Genomic DNA, 14,505 nt, shown 5'->3' with positions numbered 1-14,505 from the left:
ACGACCTATCATGTGGTTGGTGGCCTCAGTATCGAGGTACCACCCCTCCAAATGCTCGACGTCTTCATCCACGGTTCCGAGGAACACCTTCGCTCGTGGCTCTTCTAGCCGCATGCCCTCACATATAGGCTCAGGTGCGACTATGAGCGCACAGACCTGCACTATGAGGAGTGTGGGCTCATCGTCACCCTTGCCAGGTCGAGTGAGGTCCGTCTACGCCTTCATGGGTATGTGGAGTCCTTGGCCCAATGTCCAAGGAGGCCACAACTACGGCATCTGTCACAGTCGTCATCCTTGGCTCCTTCCTTGGCAACGGCTGTGTTCCTCATCTTCTTTTGCGCACCACAAGGGCATCACCACCCATTGTTCGGCTTGGGAGGCCTAGAGCTACCCTCTCCAAACCGCATTTGCTTCATCTGGGCGAGCCACTGCTCCTTGAAGTAGAGCTTGTCGGTGGACAAGAGTGGTTGCTCCGACTCAGGCGGCCCACAACCATCGTCAACGGCCTTGAGCTGGCCCGCTCAATCGAGAGTGTAATCTGCGAATACTTCCAAGGAACAACACATAGCAGCTTCTCAATGGCTCTTTTTCGTCGACGGGATTGTTGTGGATGATCCGAAAGGCGGAGCGCAAAGTCATCGACGTTCTCCTTGTCGCGGAACATGAGCAACCCCCACTCTCGGAGCAGCTTCTGCACCGTGGACCTACGGACGAGAATCGCACGGATCACCTCCCACGCTTCCTTGACAACCAGGGAGCGGATCATCTGCGGCGGCATGGGGCTAAGGATGGCGTCAAGCGCCATGCGATCTTCCTGGTGATCTGCGTCGCCACATTCGACGACATCCCACAAACCACGGGCCTCCATCTTCATCCTCGTGAGGAGGCTCCACTCATAGTAGCTCCAAGTCAGCTGCGGGAATGGCGCACCACCGAATTCCTTCACCATGCGTTGGACGACTACCTCTAGACCGTCATGGCACCGCCCACGCCTTGCATGTGTGGAGGAAAGGGGATGACGGCGATAGACGCGCCACTGTGGGCTGCGACCGGTGCCTTCCATCCACCGAAGCTGACATGGTCTTGGGTCAAAACCTCACTCTGATGTCAAATAATAGAAATAGACTTTAGAGTAGATGACCAAAGGGGAACTGGAGCTGAACACAGGATAGTTTTGATTTCTTGAAGCTATTTCTTGTATTGATCGATGCTAAACCGACCATGCAGCTCTAGCAACTACTGGTGCATGCAAAAACCAAATTACCTACTGATGTCTAGATGCATACACTACCTTCTACTTACAAAGGAACTCCACCCGACCAACTACTACTCCCTACCTAAGTAAATATAACACAAGGATTACTGCTAACAAGCTAGTCTTTGGAATAGAAGGATGCATAAATCTTATGGTTGGCAATAGAAAGTGCAAGTTATCCAATGCAATCAACTTACCTAGCAAACGCAACACACATCATATAACAGATTAATGATAAAAGACTTGCCTTCAACAACATCCGCATAAGGCTAGTAAGCTGCTGTCTGTAAGTGCTATAGTCCGAGGAAAATGTTGAACGTGATTTGGAATGCCCCCACTGGTCAGGAGTCCACCCAGCTTCCCCTGCATAACATTGACAGTTCAGTCAGATTTGCATCAATACTAGGAACTACAAGAAAGAAAAAAAGCAAACAGCCAAAGTTAGAACAACAAGAAAGAAAGAAAAACAGCATTAAATATTATATATAGTCTCCTCTTAGCTCTTTACCACGGATTTTGTTTACATAAACCTGGGAATAGTTTGTAATCCAAACCAAACCCAGTTAAGCACACCAACCAAACCAAACCAAACCAAACAATAAGTGCTGGAATCCAAATCAAACCGAACTGCTCAGGTTTTCAAGCCAAACCCATCCAGTCCATTCTCCCGATACGGTTTGGGTCCAAAGTTATAAACTATGGACATGTGCACATGGATAGTTGCTGGTGCATGCATACGCATTTTCATCCCTGAAATTTGCTGCCCAGCTTAGGAGTGAAGCCAACGAATGTTCTCCGCGTGCACCACAGCCCGCTGGCCATGGCATGCACCACACACACTGACACGAGCTGTGCCCATAGGGCGGCTGCCAAAACCTCCCACTACGCTGCCTCGCATACAGACTGCTGGTCATATGAGCTCGGCAGCTTGTATCATATCTAGTAAAGCTTCTGGAGGAGCTCGGTCGGGCCCGGCTGCTTCAGCTGGTCCTGATCCACCCCATAGTCCACCGCACCACCTCGGCTCCGACGCGCTGGCCAAAGCACGAAAGGTGGACATCATTCCTCGCCTACGTGACCAAGTACCACGCCGAGCCTTGCATGGAGGTTGCTTGGCAGCTCTTCCGCCCTCACCAATGAGTCACACATCCCAAGAACCAAAAAACAATAAGCAGCATGCACGGACAGTGGGGTCCTCCACTGCGTTACTCCTCCTCCAGCCCCAACCTCTGTTAGTCGTTTCAGCCTAAGCATTGATAGTGGTGGATGACACCGGGAGAGTTGGGACAATTTTCATTGGTTTATTTCTCACACAATGCCATGCCAACCTGAGGGGTTGGGGATACATATTTATAGGCTGCTAGCCAACCAAGCATATACTAAGATGCTGGTCTAAGATGCTAGTCTAAGATGCTATCCTAACTGTCAGTCCTTGGTGGTCAAGGATGCTATCCTATTAGCCATAGGGACACAAAGACCATGTGCTGCAGCCCCATAAAGACCTTAGTACAGAGACTTATCCATCAACCTCAGCCTATGAGTAGGAGACCACAGCACACGAGCAAGAGACCATGGCAGGGTGGGTCAGGCAGCGCAGCACATGCGGACAAGGATGAAGGCGGAAAGAGGGGAAGGCGACAACGTAAGCTCCAAAAGGCGACGGCAACATCCCGACAATAAAACCGTTTGAGTCCAGTCGAGACTGTTAGAGTATATAATATAGTCATGTACCTCTTTGTATAACCATTGTATAAGGGGTTTCCTGGATATGTTCCACACCTGTACATGTATATATATATCGGCCTATGGCCTCATTGGAATAGTAAGTTGCATATTTCTAACATGGTATTAGAGCTAGGTCAATTTTTTGCACGCTGCAACTCGTGCGTTTGATCCATCTCGCCGGCCTCGATCTCCTGCTCCCATTCGTCTCGATCGAAGCCCGGCCTCAATCTCCAGCCCCGCTCGACGCGGCTCTGCTCCCGCTCGATCTCCTCTCGTCCCGCTCGATCGAAGGCTCGTCCAGCTCCTTGGTCTGCCCACTCGAAGCCGCCAGCTCTCCTCGATCGATCCCCCGTCCTCGATCTCCCGCAGGTCTTCGTTCCAGTCCGCCACGGATCAGGCCGCTGCCTCGTCGTTTCTTTTGGAGACTCCCCTCGCCTGCCTGGACTCAGCCAGCTCCGGTCGATCCAGCAAGCAGGGATGATCTCCAGCAGCTACTCGTTGCTAGCTCCGCTCGATCCACCCTCCCGATCGCCCGATTGGATCCTGCTGGCTCTCGTGATCTGTTGTCGCCGAGATTCCTGTCCGCCGACCCATCTCGTCCCGTCGGCGCCAGATCGGGCTCCAGATCGAGGCAGACTTGGTTTTTTCGTTGGTTAAAAAAAATGGTGCCTTCCGCTTGTCCATCCGTGCCGTTTGAGGGTGTTTCCTACCCTGCTTCCGTCTCGCCCATGCGTTGTCTCTCAGTTCAGCATGGTGCTCGTTCGTCTCTGACGTCACTCTGTTTGCGGTCTTCCGCCGGCTGTGTGGGTCGCTCTTTTCCGACTCTTGCAACTTCCACACATGGTGATTGTCGATCTACATCGACTCCTTCCGTGACTTCTACCGGTGATTGTCACTCCGCCGACTGTGTAGGTCGCTCTTCTACGACTCCTGCGGCCTCCACACTTGGTGATTATCGATCTACATCGACTTTTTCCGTGACTTCTACCGGTGATTGTCACTCTACACCGACTCCTCTCATCGACTGGATTGGTGCATATGACTTCATCGACACGCGCCTTCCCTTGGCGCTTGGGGCTTGTCTGTGTGCGCCCTCGTCTCCTTCATCGGCTCTTGTGGGTGCTACTGGTTATGCTACACGGCGACCTCTAGCGGCTTCCACAGGCGGAGCACCCCCTGAACTGGCTCAACCAATGTGACCAGCTCTTCCGGGGGAAACGAACGCTAGTGTCAGACCGCACCTGGCTCGCTTCGTATCACCTCTGAGGCGCCGCACAAACGTGGTATTACACTCTCGAGCAGGACGAGGGCGGCATGCCTCCATTGGAGCGTTTCCGCAAGCTCTGCCTCCTCCGCTTCGGGACTCCGATCCAGGGAAGCCGGCTGCCGGAGCTTGGCCGCCTACCCTTCACCTCCACGGTGCAGGACTTCGCCGACCGCTTCCAGGCCCTGGCGTGTCACGCGCCCGGCCTGACGGCTCGCCAGCGGGCCAAGCTCTTCGTGGGAGGTCTGTCGGATCACATCCGCATGGACGTGGAGCTGCGGGGCCCCAGGACCTCCAGACGGCCATGTATTACACTCGTGCCCTCGAGCGTCGCGCGCAGGCCCTGCAGCAGGCGTCGCTGGCTTGACCCCGACACCACCAGCGCCGAGGCGCCCGCCTCCGGCCTCTAAGACGACCCCCGCTCCGGCCGCGACGCGGCCCTTCGGCCGGCTCACCCCGACCGAGCAGCTCGAGCCTCGTCGCCAGGGGCTTTGCTATAACTGCGACGAGCCCTACGTGTCGGGCCACGTATGCCTGCGCCTCTTCTACATGAAGACGGCCGACTACGTCGAGGAGGACACGACGGCTCTCGTGGTCTCCCTCCATTCTCTCGCGGGGATCCAAGACGAGCGGACTATGCTCTTGCCAGTGATGATCAACAGCGAGCGTCTAGTGGCCCTCCTAGATACGGGCTCGACGCATAACTTCCTGCCGGAGTCGACCATGCGCCGCTTAGCGCTCCAGCCGACAGGCGGAGAGCACCTCCGGGTCACCTTGGCTAACGGCGACCGCCTACAGTGCCATGGGATTGCGTGGAACGTGCCCATCACCATTGGCGACGAGCACTTCACCATCACGTGCGCCGGCATCGACTTGGACTGCTTCGACTTCATCCTCGGCGTCGACTTCTTGAGGACCCTCGGTCCCATCCTCTGGGACTTCGATGCCATAAAGATGACCTTCTGGCACCAAGGTCACCGCATCCGGTGGGCGGGCGTGGGTGGCACCTCCCTAGCGGCGCCACAGCTTCAGCTGGCAGCGACTCCTACAGGGCCCGAGCACCCCCTGTTGAATCATCTCTTGCAGCAACACCGCGACCTCTTCGACGAGCCTCAGGGCCTTTCGCCAGCCCGGGTGTATGACCACCGCATTCATCTCCTGCCGGGCACGGCACCGGTTGCGATGCGCCCCTACCGCTACCCCTAGTTGCAGAAGGACGAGCTGGAGCGGTTGTGCACGCTCATGCTCGCCTTGGGCATCATCCGGATTTCCACGTCGCAGTTTTCGGCGCCGGTCCTCCTCGTCCGCAAGTCGAACGGCACGTGGCGCTTCTGCATCGACTGCCGTGGCCTGAACGCCCAGACGATCAAGGACAAATTTCCTATCCCGGTCGTTGACGAGCTCTTGGATGAGCTACATGGGGCGCGCTTCCTCACCAAGCTCGACCTCCGTTCGGGCTACCATCAGGTGCGGATGCACCCGGACGATGTCGCGAAGACGGCGTTTCGGACTCATCACGGCCGCTTTGAGTTCTTGGTGATGCCTTTTGGCCTCTCCAACGCTCCGGCGACCTTTCAGGCCATGATGAACGACGTCATCCGCCCCTACTTGCGTCGGTTTGTGCTCGTTTTCTTTGATGACATTCTTATCTACAGCGCCTCTTGGGCGGAGCACCTTCAGCACGTCGTCGTCGCCATCGTCTTCAACGAGCTTAGGGCGCATCATCTTCATCTTAAGCGCTCGAAGTGCTCGTTCGGCACGCCTTCCGTCGCCTACCTCGGCCAACTCATCTCGGCCGAGGGGGTTGCTATGGACGCCGACAAGGTGGCGGCTGTCCCGGCCTGGCCGGCGCCGCACTCACCGCGGGCTCTCCGCGGCTTCCTGGGCCTCGCGGGGTACTACCGTAAATTTATCCGGGAGTTCGGCCTCATAGCGTCCCCGCTCACGCGCCTGTTGCGACGCGACGCCTTCGCTTGTGATGCGGAGGCAACGGAGGGGTTCGAGGCCCTCAAGCAGGCCCTCACGACGGTCCCCGTCCTCCAAATGCCCGACTTCGACCGGCCATTCATGGTGGACTACGACGCCTCCGGTGTGGGGTTCGGCGTCATCCTTCATCAGGGCGACGGGCCGCTTGTGTTCTTCAGCAGGCCTTTCGCCGCGCGCCATCATAAGCTCGCGGCCTATGAGAGGGAGCTCATTGGCTTGATGCAGGCCGTGCGCCACTGGCAGTCATATCTTTCGGGGCGGCCGTTCCAGATCCGCACGGATCACTACAGCCTCAAATTCTTATTGGACCAGAGGTTGTCTATCGTGCCGCAGCACCAGTGGATCAGCAAGCTCTTTGGCTTCGACTTTGTTAGGAAAGCAACTTGTATTCCCATGAGGCCATAGGCCAGTATATATACATGTACAGGTGGTGGACTATATGCAGGAAACCCCTTATATATTGGGATAAATACAAAAGGGTACATGACTTATATTATAACTATAACACCCCCCCCCCCCTCAAACTCATGGTGGATGAACAACACTGAGTTTGGAGAGATAAAAGCCATGTTGTGCTCTAATCTGGGCCTTCGTCAGGAAATCCGCCAACTATAACTCGGAAGGCACATACTGAAGAGCAATAACCTGATCCTGCACAGGAACGCGCACATAGAAAGCATCAACGCCAATATGCTTGGTGAACTCATGCTTCATAGGGTCGCGCGCAATGCTAATAGCACCTGTACTGTCAGATAAGAGCAGAGTCGGTGTAGTGACAGAAACACCAAAATCCTGAAGTAACCACCGTAACCAAGTCACCTCTGCCGTCAAAAGAGCCATCGCTCGCAACTCAGCCTCTGCACTCGAACGGGAAACTGCAATCTGTTTCTTCGTCTTCCAGGCAATGAGAGAACCACAAAGAAAAACACAGTAAGCAGAAAGTGAACGGCGATCTCAAAGATCACTGGCCCACGTAGCATCCAAATAGGCCTGAAGCTGTAAAGAACTGGAGCGAGGAAAGAATAGACGGTGAGAGATCGTGCCCCGAAGATATCGGAGAACACGAAGGAGATGACTCTAGTGAACCGATGTGGGAGCGGAGACAAACTGACTCAGAATATGAACTGGATAAGAGATATCCGAACGAGTGACAGCTAGGTAAACAAGACTGCCAACAAGATGACGATAACGCGTCGGGTCAGGCAGGGGATCACCATCAGTAGCAGAGAGGTGAACATTGAGCTCCATAAGAGTCTCAACAATGCGCTCGTCAGTAAGAGCAGCACGAGCAAGAAGATCCTGGATATACTTTTCCTGGGAAATAAAGAAGCCATCAGAGGTAGAAGAAACTTCAATCCCAAGAAAGTAGCGAAGAGGTCCAAGATCAGACATAAGGAACTGCTCACTAAGACGGGCCCTAACAAAGGCAATATACTCGGGGTCATCCCCAGTGATGACCATGTCATCAACATAGAGAAGAGTCCGACCACGAGGAGAAAGGTGAATAAACAATGCTGGATCATGAACACTGGGTGAAAAACCAGCGGCCGTCACCACAGAGGCAAAACGCTCAAACCAGGCGTGAGGGGCTTGCTTAAGGCCATAGAGAGAGCGACGAAGACGACATATACCATGCCATCAGGAACAGAATACCCAGGTGGTGGCTGCATGTACACCTCCTCACGCAGCTCACCATTAAGAAAAGCATTCTTAACATCAAGCTGAGAGATAGACCAGTGGCGTGTAGAGGCCACGGCAAGAAGTGTATGAACAGTGGTCATATGAGCCACATGAGCAAAAGTCTCATCATAATCACGACCATGCTCCTGCTGAAAACCACGAGCCACAAGACGAGCTTTGTGACGCTCAAGAGAACCATCGGAGCGAGTCTTAACCTTGTAGACCCACTTACAAATGATGGGACGGACTCCGGGAGAAAGGGAAACAAGAACCCACGTACCAGTGCGTTCAAGAGCAGCAATCTCCTCTGCCATCGCAAACTGCCATTCAGGATAAACAACAGCCTGATGATAAGTAGTCGGCTGAAGAACAGCAGCACCAGCGGTGGAAAATCCAAAGCGATCTACAGGCGGACGAGGACGAGAACGCAAGCCATAAGTAGGCTGAGACGAGGATGACGGCACATCCACAAAGGCATCCACAGAACGGGAACGACGAGTGCAACACTGAGGAAAAGATGGAACAATGGAAGGAGGAATCGCGAAGGTAGAATCAGGGAGTGGCGACGAAGAAGTCACCGGAGATGAAGGTGTAGAATCCGGTGACATGCTAGACGAGGAGACCGTGGAATATCGTGACGGCAAATCAACTGGAGGTGAAGAAGCAGAGGGGGCGGAACGAATAGGCAAAGGCTCAACAGGTGTGATAGGTGTGTCAGGAAAAGTGTGGAAAGAGATATCCTCCACGGAAAAGGTCGAGGAAGATGGGCGTGGGTAGAAGGGACGAGACTCATCGAAAGTCACATCCCGAGAGATACGCATTCGACGACCGATAGGATCCCAACAACGATAGCCCTTATGCTCATCACTATAGCCTAAGAAGACACACTCAACAGACTGAGCGGTCAGTTTGGTGCGTTCGCGGGGGGCAAGAAGAACATAGCAAACACAACCAAACAAACGAAGCATTGAATAATCGGGAGAACGATCAAAAAGACGCTCGAAAGGAACACCACCCTGTATAGCAACGGAAGGCTGCAAATTGATGAGGTAGGTGGAGGTAGAGACGGCCTCAGCCCAAAAATGAGGCGGGAGAGAGGCAGCAATCATCAATGCACGAGCCGACTCAAGAAGATGACGATGCTTGCGCTCAGCCACGCCATTCCGAGCGTGAGCACCAGGACAAGAGAATTGAGAAAGAGTCCCTTGCTCAGCAAGAACACCAAGCAACATCTTAGAGATATACTCGCCAGCGGAGTCAGCACGGAACACACGAATGGGAGAAGAGAACTGAGTATGAATCATGGCAGCAAAATGCTTATAATGGACAACACCTCACTACGAGAAGTCATGAAATAAAGCCATGTGTAACGAGAGAAGTCATCTATGAAAATAATATAGTATTTATGACCCCCTTTCGAAGCGAAGGGAGCCGGACCCCATACATCAGAATGAACTAAATCAAAAGGACGCTTAGACACTGACTCACTATGTGGATAATATGGTAACTGAATCTGCTTGCCAAGACGACAACCCTGACACTCTAAAGAGGCATCTCCTGAGACAGACCCCAGAAGACCTCGACGAACTAACGACGACAAACGAGAACCACACAGATGACCAAGTCGATGATGCCACTGCTGGAAGGAACCAGTAGCCGAGGCGACCAAAGCGGAAGAACTGGCGATAGAGTGGGCAGCAAAAGGAACATGAAGCCACTCCAACTCCCAAAGACCCTCAGAATCACGGCGGCGAGGACCAGCCCCAACCAGAGTGTGCGTGCGACGGTCCTGGACAGAACAAGAGTCAAGGTCAAGGATGACACGACAACCAGAATCAGCAAGTTGACCAGCGGAAAACAGATTCATGGTAAGTCGAGGAACATGAGCAAGGGGTGGCTGATCCCGTGGGGAACCGCCGCGTTCTGGACGAGATTGAGGCCTCGAACCGCGAGATCTTGCCCGAGATCGAGGCTGAGGACATGAACCGCCGCGTTCTGGACGAGATCGAGGCTAGATCAAAGCTCCTTCCAGCGGTAGAAGACGAGATCGAGGCTTGGGGCAGAGCTCCTTCCAGCGGTAGAAGAGGAGATCGAGGCTGGGGCAGAGCTCCTTCCAGCGGTAGAAGACGAGATCGAGGCTGGGTCAGGGCTCCTTCCAGCGGTAGAAGAAGAGGTCCTGTCACCACGACGAGGCGCAGTTGGAGCGGGATTCGGAGAAGAGCCAGCCACGAGAGCGACGACGGCTGTGCAAGGAATTAGATCGGGAGGAGCACGAGTTGCGCGTGCTAAGAAAACTTATGCTCTAATACCATGTTAGGAAAGCAACTTGTATTCCCATGAGGCCATAGGCCAGTATATATACATGTACAGGTGGTGGACTATATGCAGGAAACCCTTATATATTGGGATAAATACAAAAGGGTACATGACTTATATTATAACTCTAACAGACTTCACCGTCGAGTATCGTCCGGGTCGCCTTAACACCGTGGCCGACGCCCTGTCCCGCCACGACGTCGACCACGACGCGGACGCCGGCAACTCCGACGGGGTGCCTCTCTGCATCCGCTCGGGACCCTCCTTCGCCCTCCTTGACGACATCCGCCGGGCTACCACGGACGCATCGAACGCTCAGCTCCTTCGGTACCGCCTTGACGCCGGCGACCTCTCCGAGCCATGGCGTTTGGCGGACGGCTTGCTCCTACATGGTCGTCGCCTCTTCGCACCAGGATCTGCTGCTGGCACACTCGGCCGGCCACAAGGGTGTGCAAAAGACCCTCCACCGTCTCCGCGCCGATTTCTACATCCCCTGCGATCGAGCCTTGTTCCGGGACTGGGTGCGGTCTTGTGTTGCGTGCGCTACTACAGCCCGTGGAGGTGCCCTCTCAAGTCTGGGCCGATATCTCCATGGACTTCATTGAGGGCCTCCCAAAGGTGGGCGGCAAGTCCGTCATCCTCACGGTGGTCGACCGCTTCTTCAAGTACGCTCACTTCATCGTGCTCGGCCATCCCTACACGGCCGCCTCCGTGGATCGTGCCTTCTTCGACGGCATTGTCCGCCTCCACGGGTTTACGTCTTCGATCGTCAGCGACCGGGACCCGGTGTTCACGGGGCATGTCCGGCATGATCTCTTCCGACTGGCGGGCGTGAAGCTCCGCCTGAGTACGGCCTTCCATCCTCAGACGGACGGCCAATCCGAGGTGGTCAACAAGGTGATTGCCATGTATTTGCGTTGTGTTACCGGTGATCGTCCTCGTGCTTGGGTGGATTGGCTCGCATGGGCGGAGTACTACTAAAACACCTCTTATCACTCCGCCCTGCGTGCCATGCCGTTCGAGGTGGTCTATGGCCGACCGCCCCCGCCCATCCTGCCAGTTGACCCTGAGACGGCTCAGACCGAGGCGGCGGGCGATCTCCTTCGCAGCAGGGACGAGATGCTTGCGGAGGTGCGCCAACGCCTTCTCCAGGCCCAGCAACTGTCCAAGCTGTACAATGACGACCATCAACGAGAGGCAGAGTTTGCGGTGGGCGACTGGGTGTGGCTGCACCTCCTTCACCGCTTCACGCAGTCCCTGCATCTGCGCGCTAAGCGCAAGCTGAGCCCTCGCTACGCGGGGCCATTTTCTGTGGTGGAGCGCATAGGCAAGGTGGCCTACTGCCTGCAGCTTCCGGCCAGTGCCCGCATCCATGACGTGTTTCATGTGGGGTTGCTGAATCCCTTCCATGGAGACCCACCAGCAGCCACACCGATGCTACCTCCGACCTCCGACGGGCGCCTTCTTCCAGGAACGGACAAGGTGTTGCAGGTCCAACAGCGTCGCGGAGTGTGGCGTTTATTGATCCAGTGGCAAGGTCTTCCGGAGGAGGATGCCACTTGGGAGCAGTTCAAGGAGTTCCGCCGACATTTTCCAGACTTCCAGCTCGAGGACGAGTTGTTTGCGCGGGCGGGGAGAGATGTTATGACCGGCATCGCTTATAGCCGAAGGAGGCCCAATGGGCCCGTTTAGTTAGGGGCTTAGCCCAAGTTATCTTATTTTTATTAGCATCAAGATTATACAAACAGTTGTAAGACACCCTTTTGGAATTAAGCAATAAGAATATTCTATTGCCCGGCACCTAGAGGAGCCGGAATCCCTAACCCTAGCCACCGCCTCTCCCATCGCCGCCGCCTCCCCTCCATGCGAGACGGCACCCTCTTTGGATGTATCCCACGCCAACTCCCCTCCTTCCCCTACAATCTCAGGCAGAGGCCCGGTAGGACCCTAGCTCCTACAAGATGTATCCCCAAGTTTACACCCTTGCGGATGCTATACTCCCTTTGGAGCGATGTGGAGGCACAATGGTCACAAAGAAGCCATTAGGGCCACCGTAATCTCCTCACGCCCTCGCACAATGCAAGATACCATGATTCCACTAAGGGGCCCTTGAGGGCGGTCACTGAACCAGTACAAATGGCAACCTTGGGGCGGTTACCGAACCCGTGCACTTCGTTAACCCTTGGGACGGTCACTGAAACCCGCATAAATTGCTCGAGGCAATCTCCACAATCTAATTTGAGACTCCGACGCTTGACTGGAGCTTTACACCACAATGATTTAAAGCACCCAAGAGGGACATGATCTAGGTGCCCAAACACCCAAGAGTAATAAGATTATCAAACTTCACTTCCACGTATCACCGTGGAGAACTCAAATCTATGCACCAAATGCAATGACAAGGGCACACGGAGTGTCCAAGTCTTTCTCTCCCAAATCCCACCAAATTCACACAATCTTCTTCTTCAAGACATGCTTGCAATAAGCTCAACTCTCACATGGCAAATCTTTAGATAAATCCTTGAATACCACCTTGGTCATCACATAAACTCCATGAAACCAACAAATCGACTTCAAGAAATGCCTATGGACAAATCCTTCGAATATAACTCAAGGCAACCCTAGTCCATAAAGAATAGCAGAAGGTACCCGATTGTGCTACCCTAGAAGCTCGACGAGATATTGTTGTAGTGAGTCAGGTTAGATCAGAGAATTTATAGAGGAAATGGGTTTTAAATTTCCAGAAACCACACGATTATATAGCCAAAGGTAATACCGCGCCTAAAATCATCCCAAGCGCAGCTAATGTGGCTACTAAGCTATTTCTTTGGAAGCTCCTACTAAGATTAGAAATTCCCCGATAAAGCTGCTAGTGCCGGATAAACTCATATTGTCTAAAGTGAAAAAGAAGAAAATGGTAGACAAATTCGGTACGATGGGTCCAAAAGAGTGTATAGTAAACGCTAGTGCAGTCATTTTTTTCTTGTCTAGCTAGTTCATGTTTACCTCGAGTCTAAACCAAACTCGGCTGAGTTTGGGTTGCGTCGTGTAGGTCATGGTTTCCGAGACGGGTTGGACGTGACAGTACCTCTTTATATACCGAAGAAATAAACGAAAAGGTGCAAGGTTGTACGCACCACAAAACGCTTTCCTTCGATCAGGATTCGATAGCAAGTTACAAGCGAGTTTACGTCGAGTGAAAACGAGACGTTCCCAAAGAAACAGCCAGATTGATTAATCGTCGTGCACTGTCCTACGTAGAATCAATCAAGTCGCTTGCTTGCTAGCTTTGCACGCGAGAGTTCTATTGATTTGATCCGGGGATTCAAACCCAACAGTTGTTATCCACGATCTGAGCCTCAACGATCTACGATGTTGGACAGCAACAAGGAGTCGGTCAACTCCAAGTCCGGCAATGGCAATTCCAAGGCAAACAAGAAAAGCGACAAGGTGAAGAAGAGTGGCAAATCAACGGCCAGCAGTGGAGGGTCAGGTAGCGCAAACGTACTATCACACCACAACATCCCCATCCATAATCCGATGCTTACCTACGCCAACTACGACATGTGGTCCATGAAGATGAAGATTGTTCTACGACCCTTCAGGTGTGGCAGGCAATCACGGACAGCGTCGTCGACGAGGAGTGCAATGAAGGTGCCACGGCCACCATAGCCCAATTCATGTCGGATTCCGTGCTAACGGCATTGGCGGAGTTCGAGAGGGCGGGAGAGGATTGGAGAAGATTGAGCCACGAAGGCTCGGGCACCAACAACTATTACGGAACGCACTCAACAAGATGAGAATTGGAGAAGATTGCGTCAAGAAAGCTCGGGCACAAGTGTTGAAGCGCCAATTTCACAAGTTGTGGATGGAGGAAACTGAATGGGTGAACAACTACGTCATGCGGCTCACTGAAATCCACGCGCTTGGTGCAAAGCTCGAGGAAGTCGAGATTGTAGGAAAAATATTAGTTTGGTGACTGACAAACTCACGTACATCATCAGCACACTCGAGCAGCTTTATTACATCGACGACATGACCATAACGGAGGCGATCGAACGCCTGCGAACATGGGAAGAGAATGCGTGTCTGTTGAAAAGGAAAAGGAGGAAGTAGTGCCAACTCATGTACTCTCACGCAGATTGGGAACCCTCAATTAGCAAAGGAAGGCATGACGGTGGCGAAGGCTCAAGCAACGCGAAGCGCGGTGGACAAACCGGAAAAGGCAAAGGAATAAAGCAAGCCACAAGGTCAGGGTAAGGCAGACCTATCTAAAGAG

The 14,505-nt window shown here is 53.6% G+C and overlaps 1 protein-coding gene across 2 annotated transcripts in view; it reads right to left on the bottom strand.

The window, feature by feature from the left end:
• LOC123428819 (histone acetyltransferase GCN5) overlaps window positions 1-14,505 on the bottom strand; it is a 61,713-nt gene that overhangs the window by 20,093 nt on the left and 27,115 nt on the right. For both annotated transcript variants that reach the window (XM_045112958.1, XM_045112955.1), the window contains exon 10: window positions 1,503-1,618. In XM_045112958.1, the coding sequence (XP_044968893.1) occupies window positions 1,503-1,618 (116 nt within the window). The remainder of the gene's footprint in view (window positions 1-1,502; window positions 1,619-14,505) is intronic.

This window comes from Hordeum vulgare, chromosome 1H, assembly GCF_904849725.1.
Source record: "Hordeum vulgare subsp. vulgare chromosome 1H, MorexV3_pseudomolecules_assembly, whole genome shotgun sequence".
Classification (NCBI taxonomy): domain Eukaryota; kingdom Viridiplantae; phylum Streptophyta; class Magnoliopsida; order Poales; family Poaceae; genus Hordeum; species Hordeum vulgare.
Note: the sequence above shows the minus strand (reverse complement) of the source record. Positions and strands in the feature narration are given on the sequence as shown.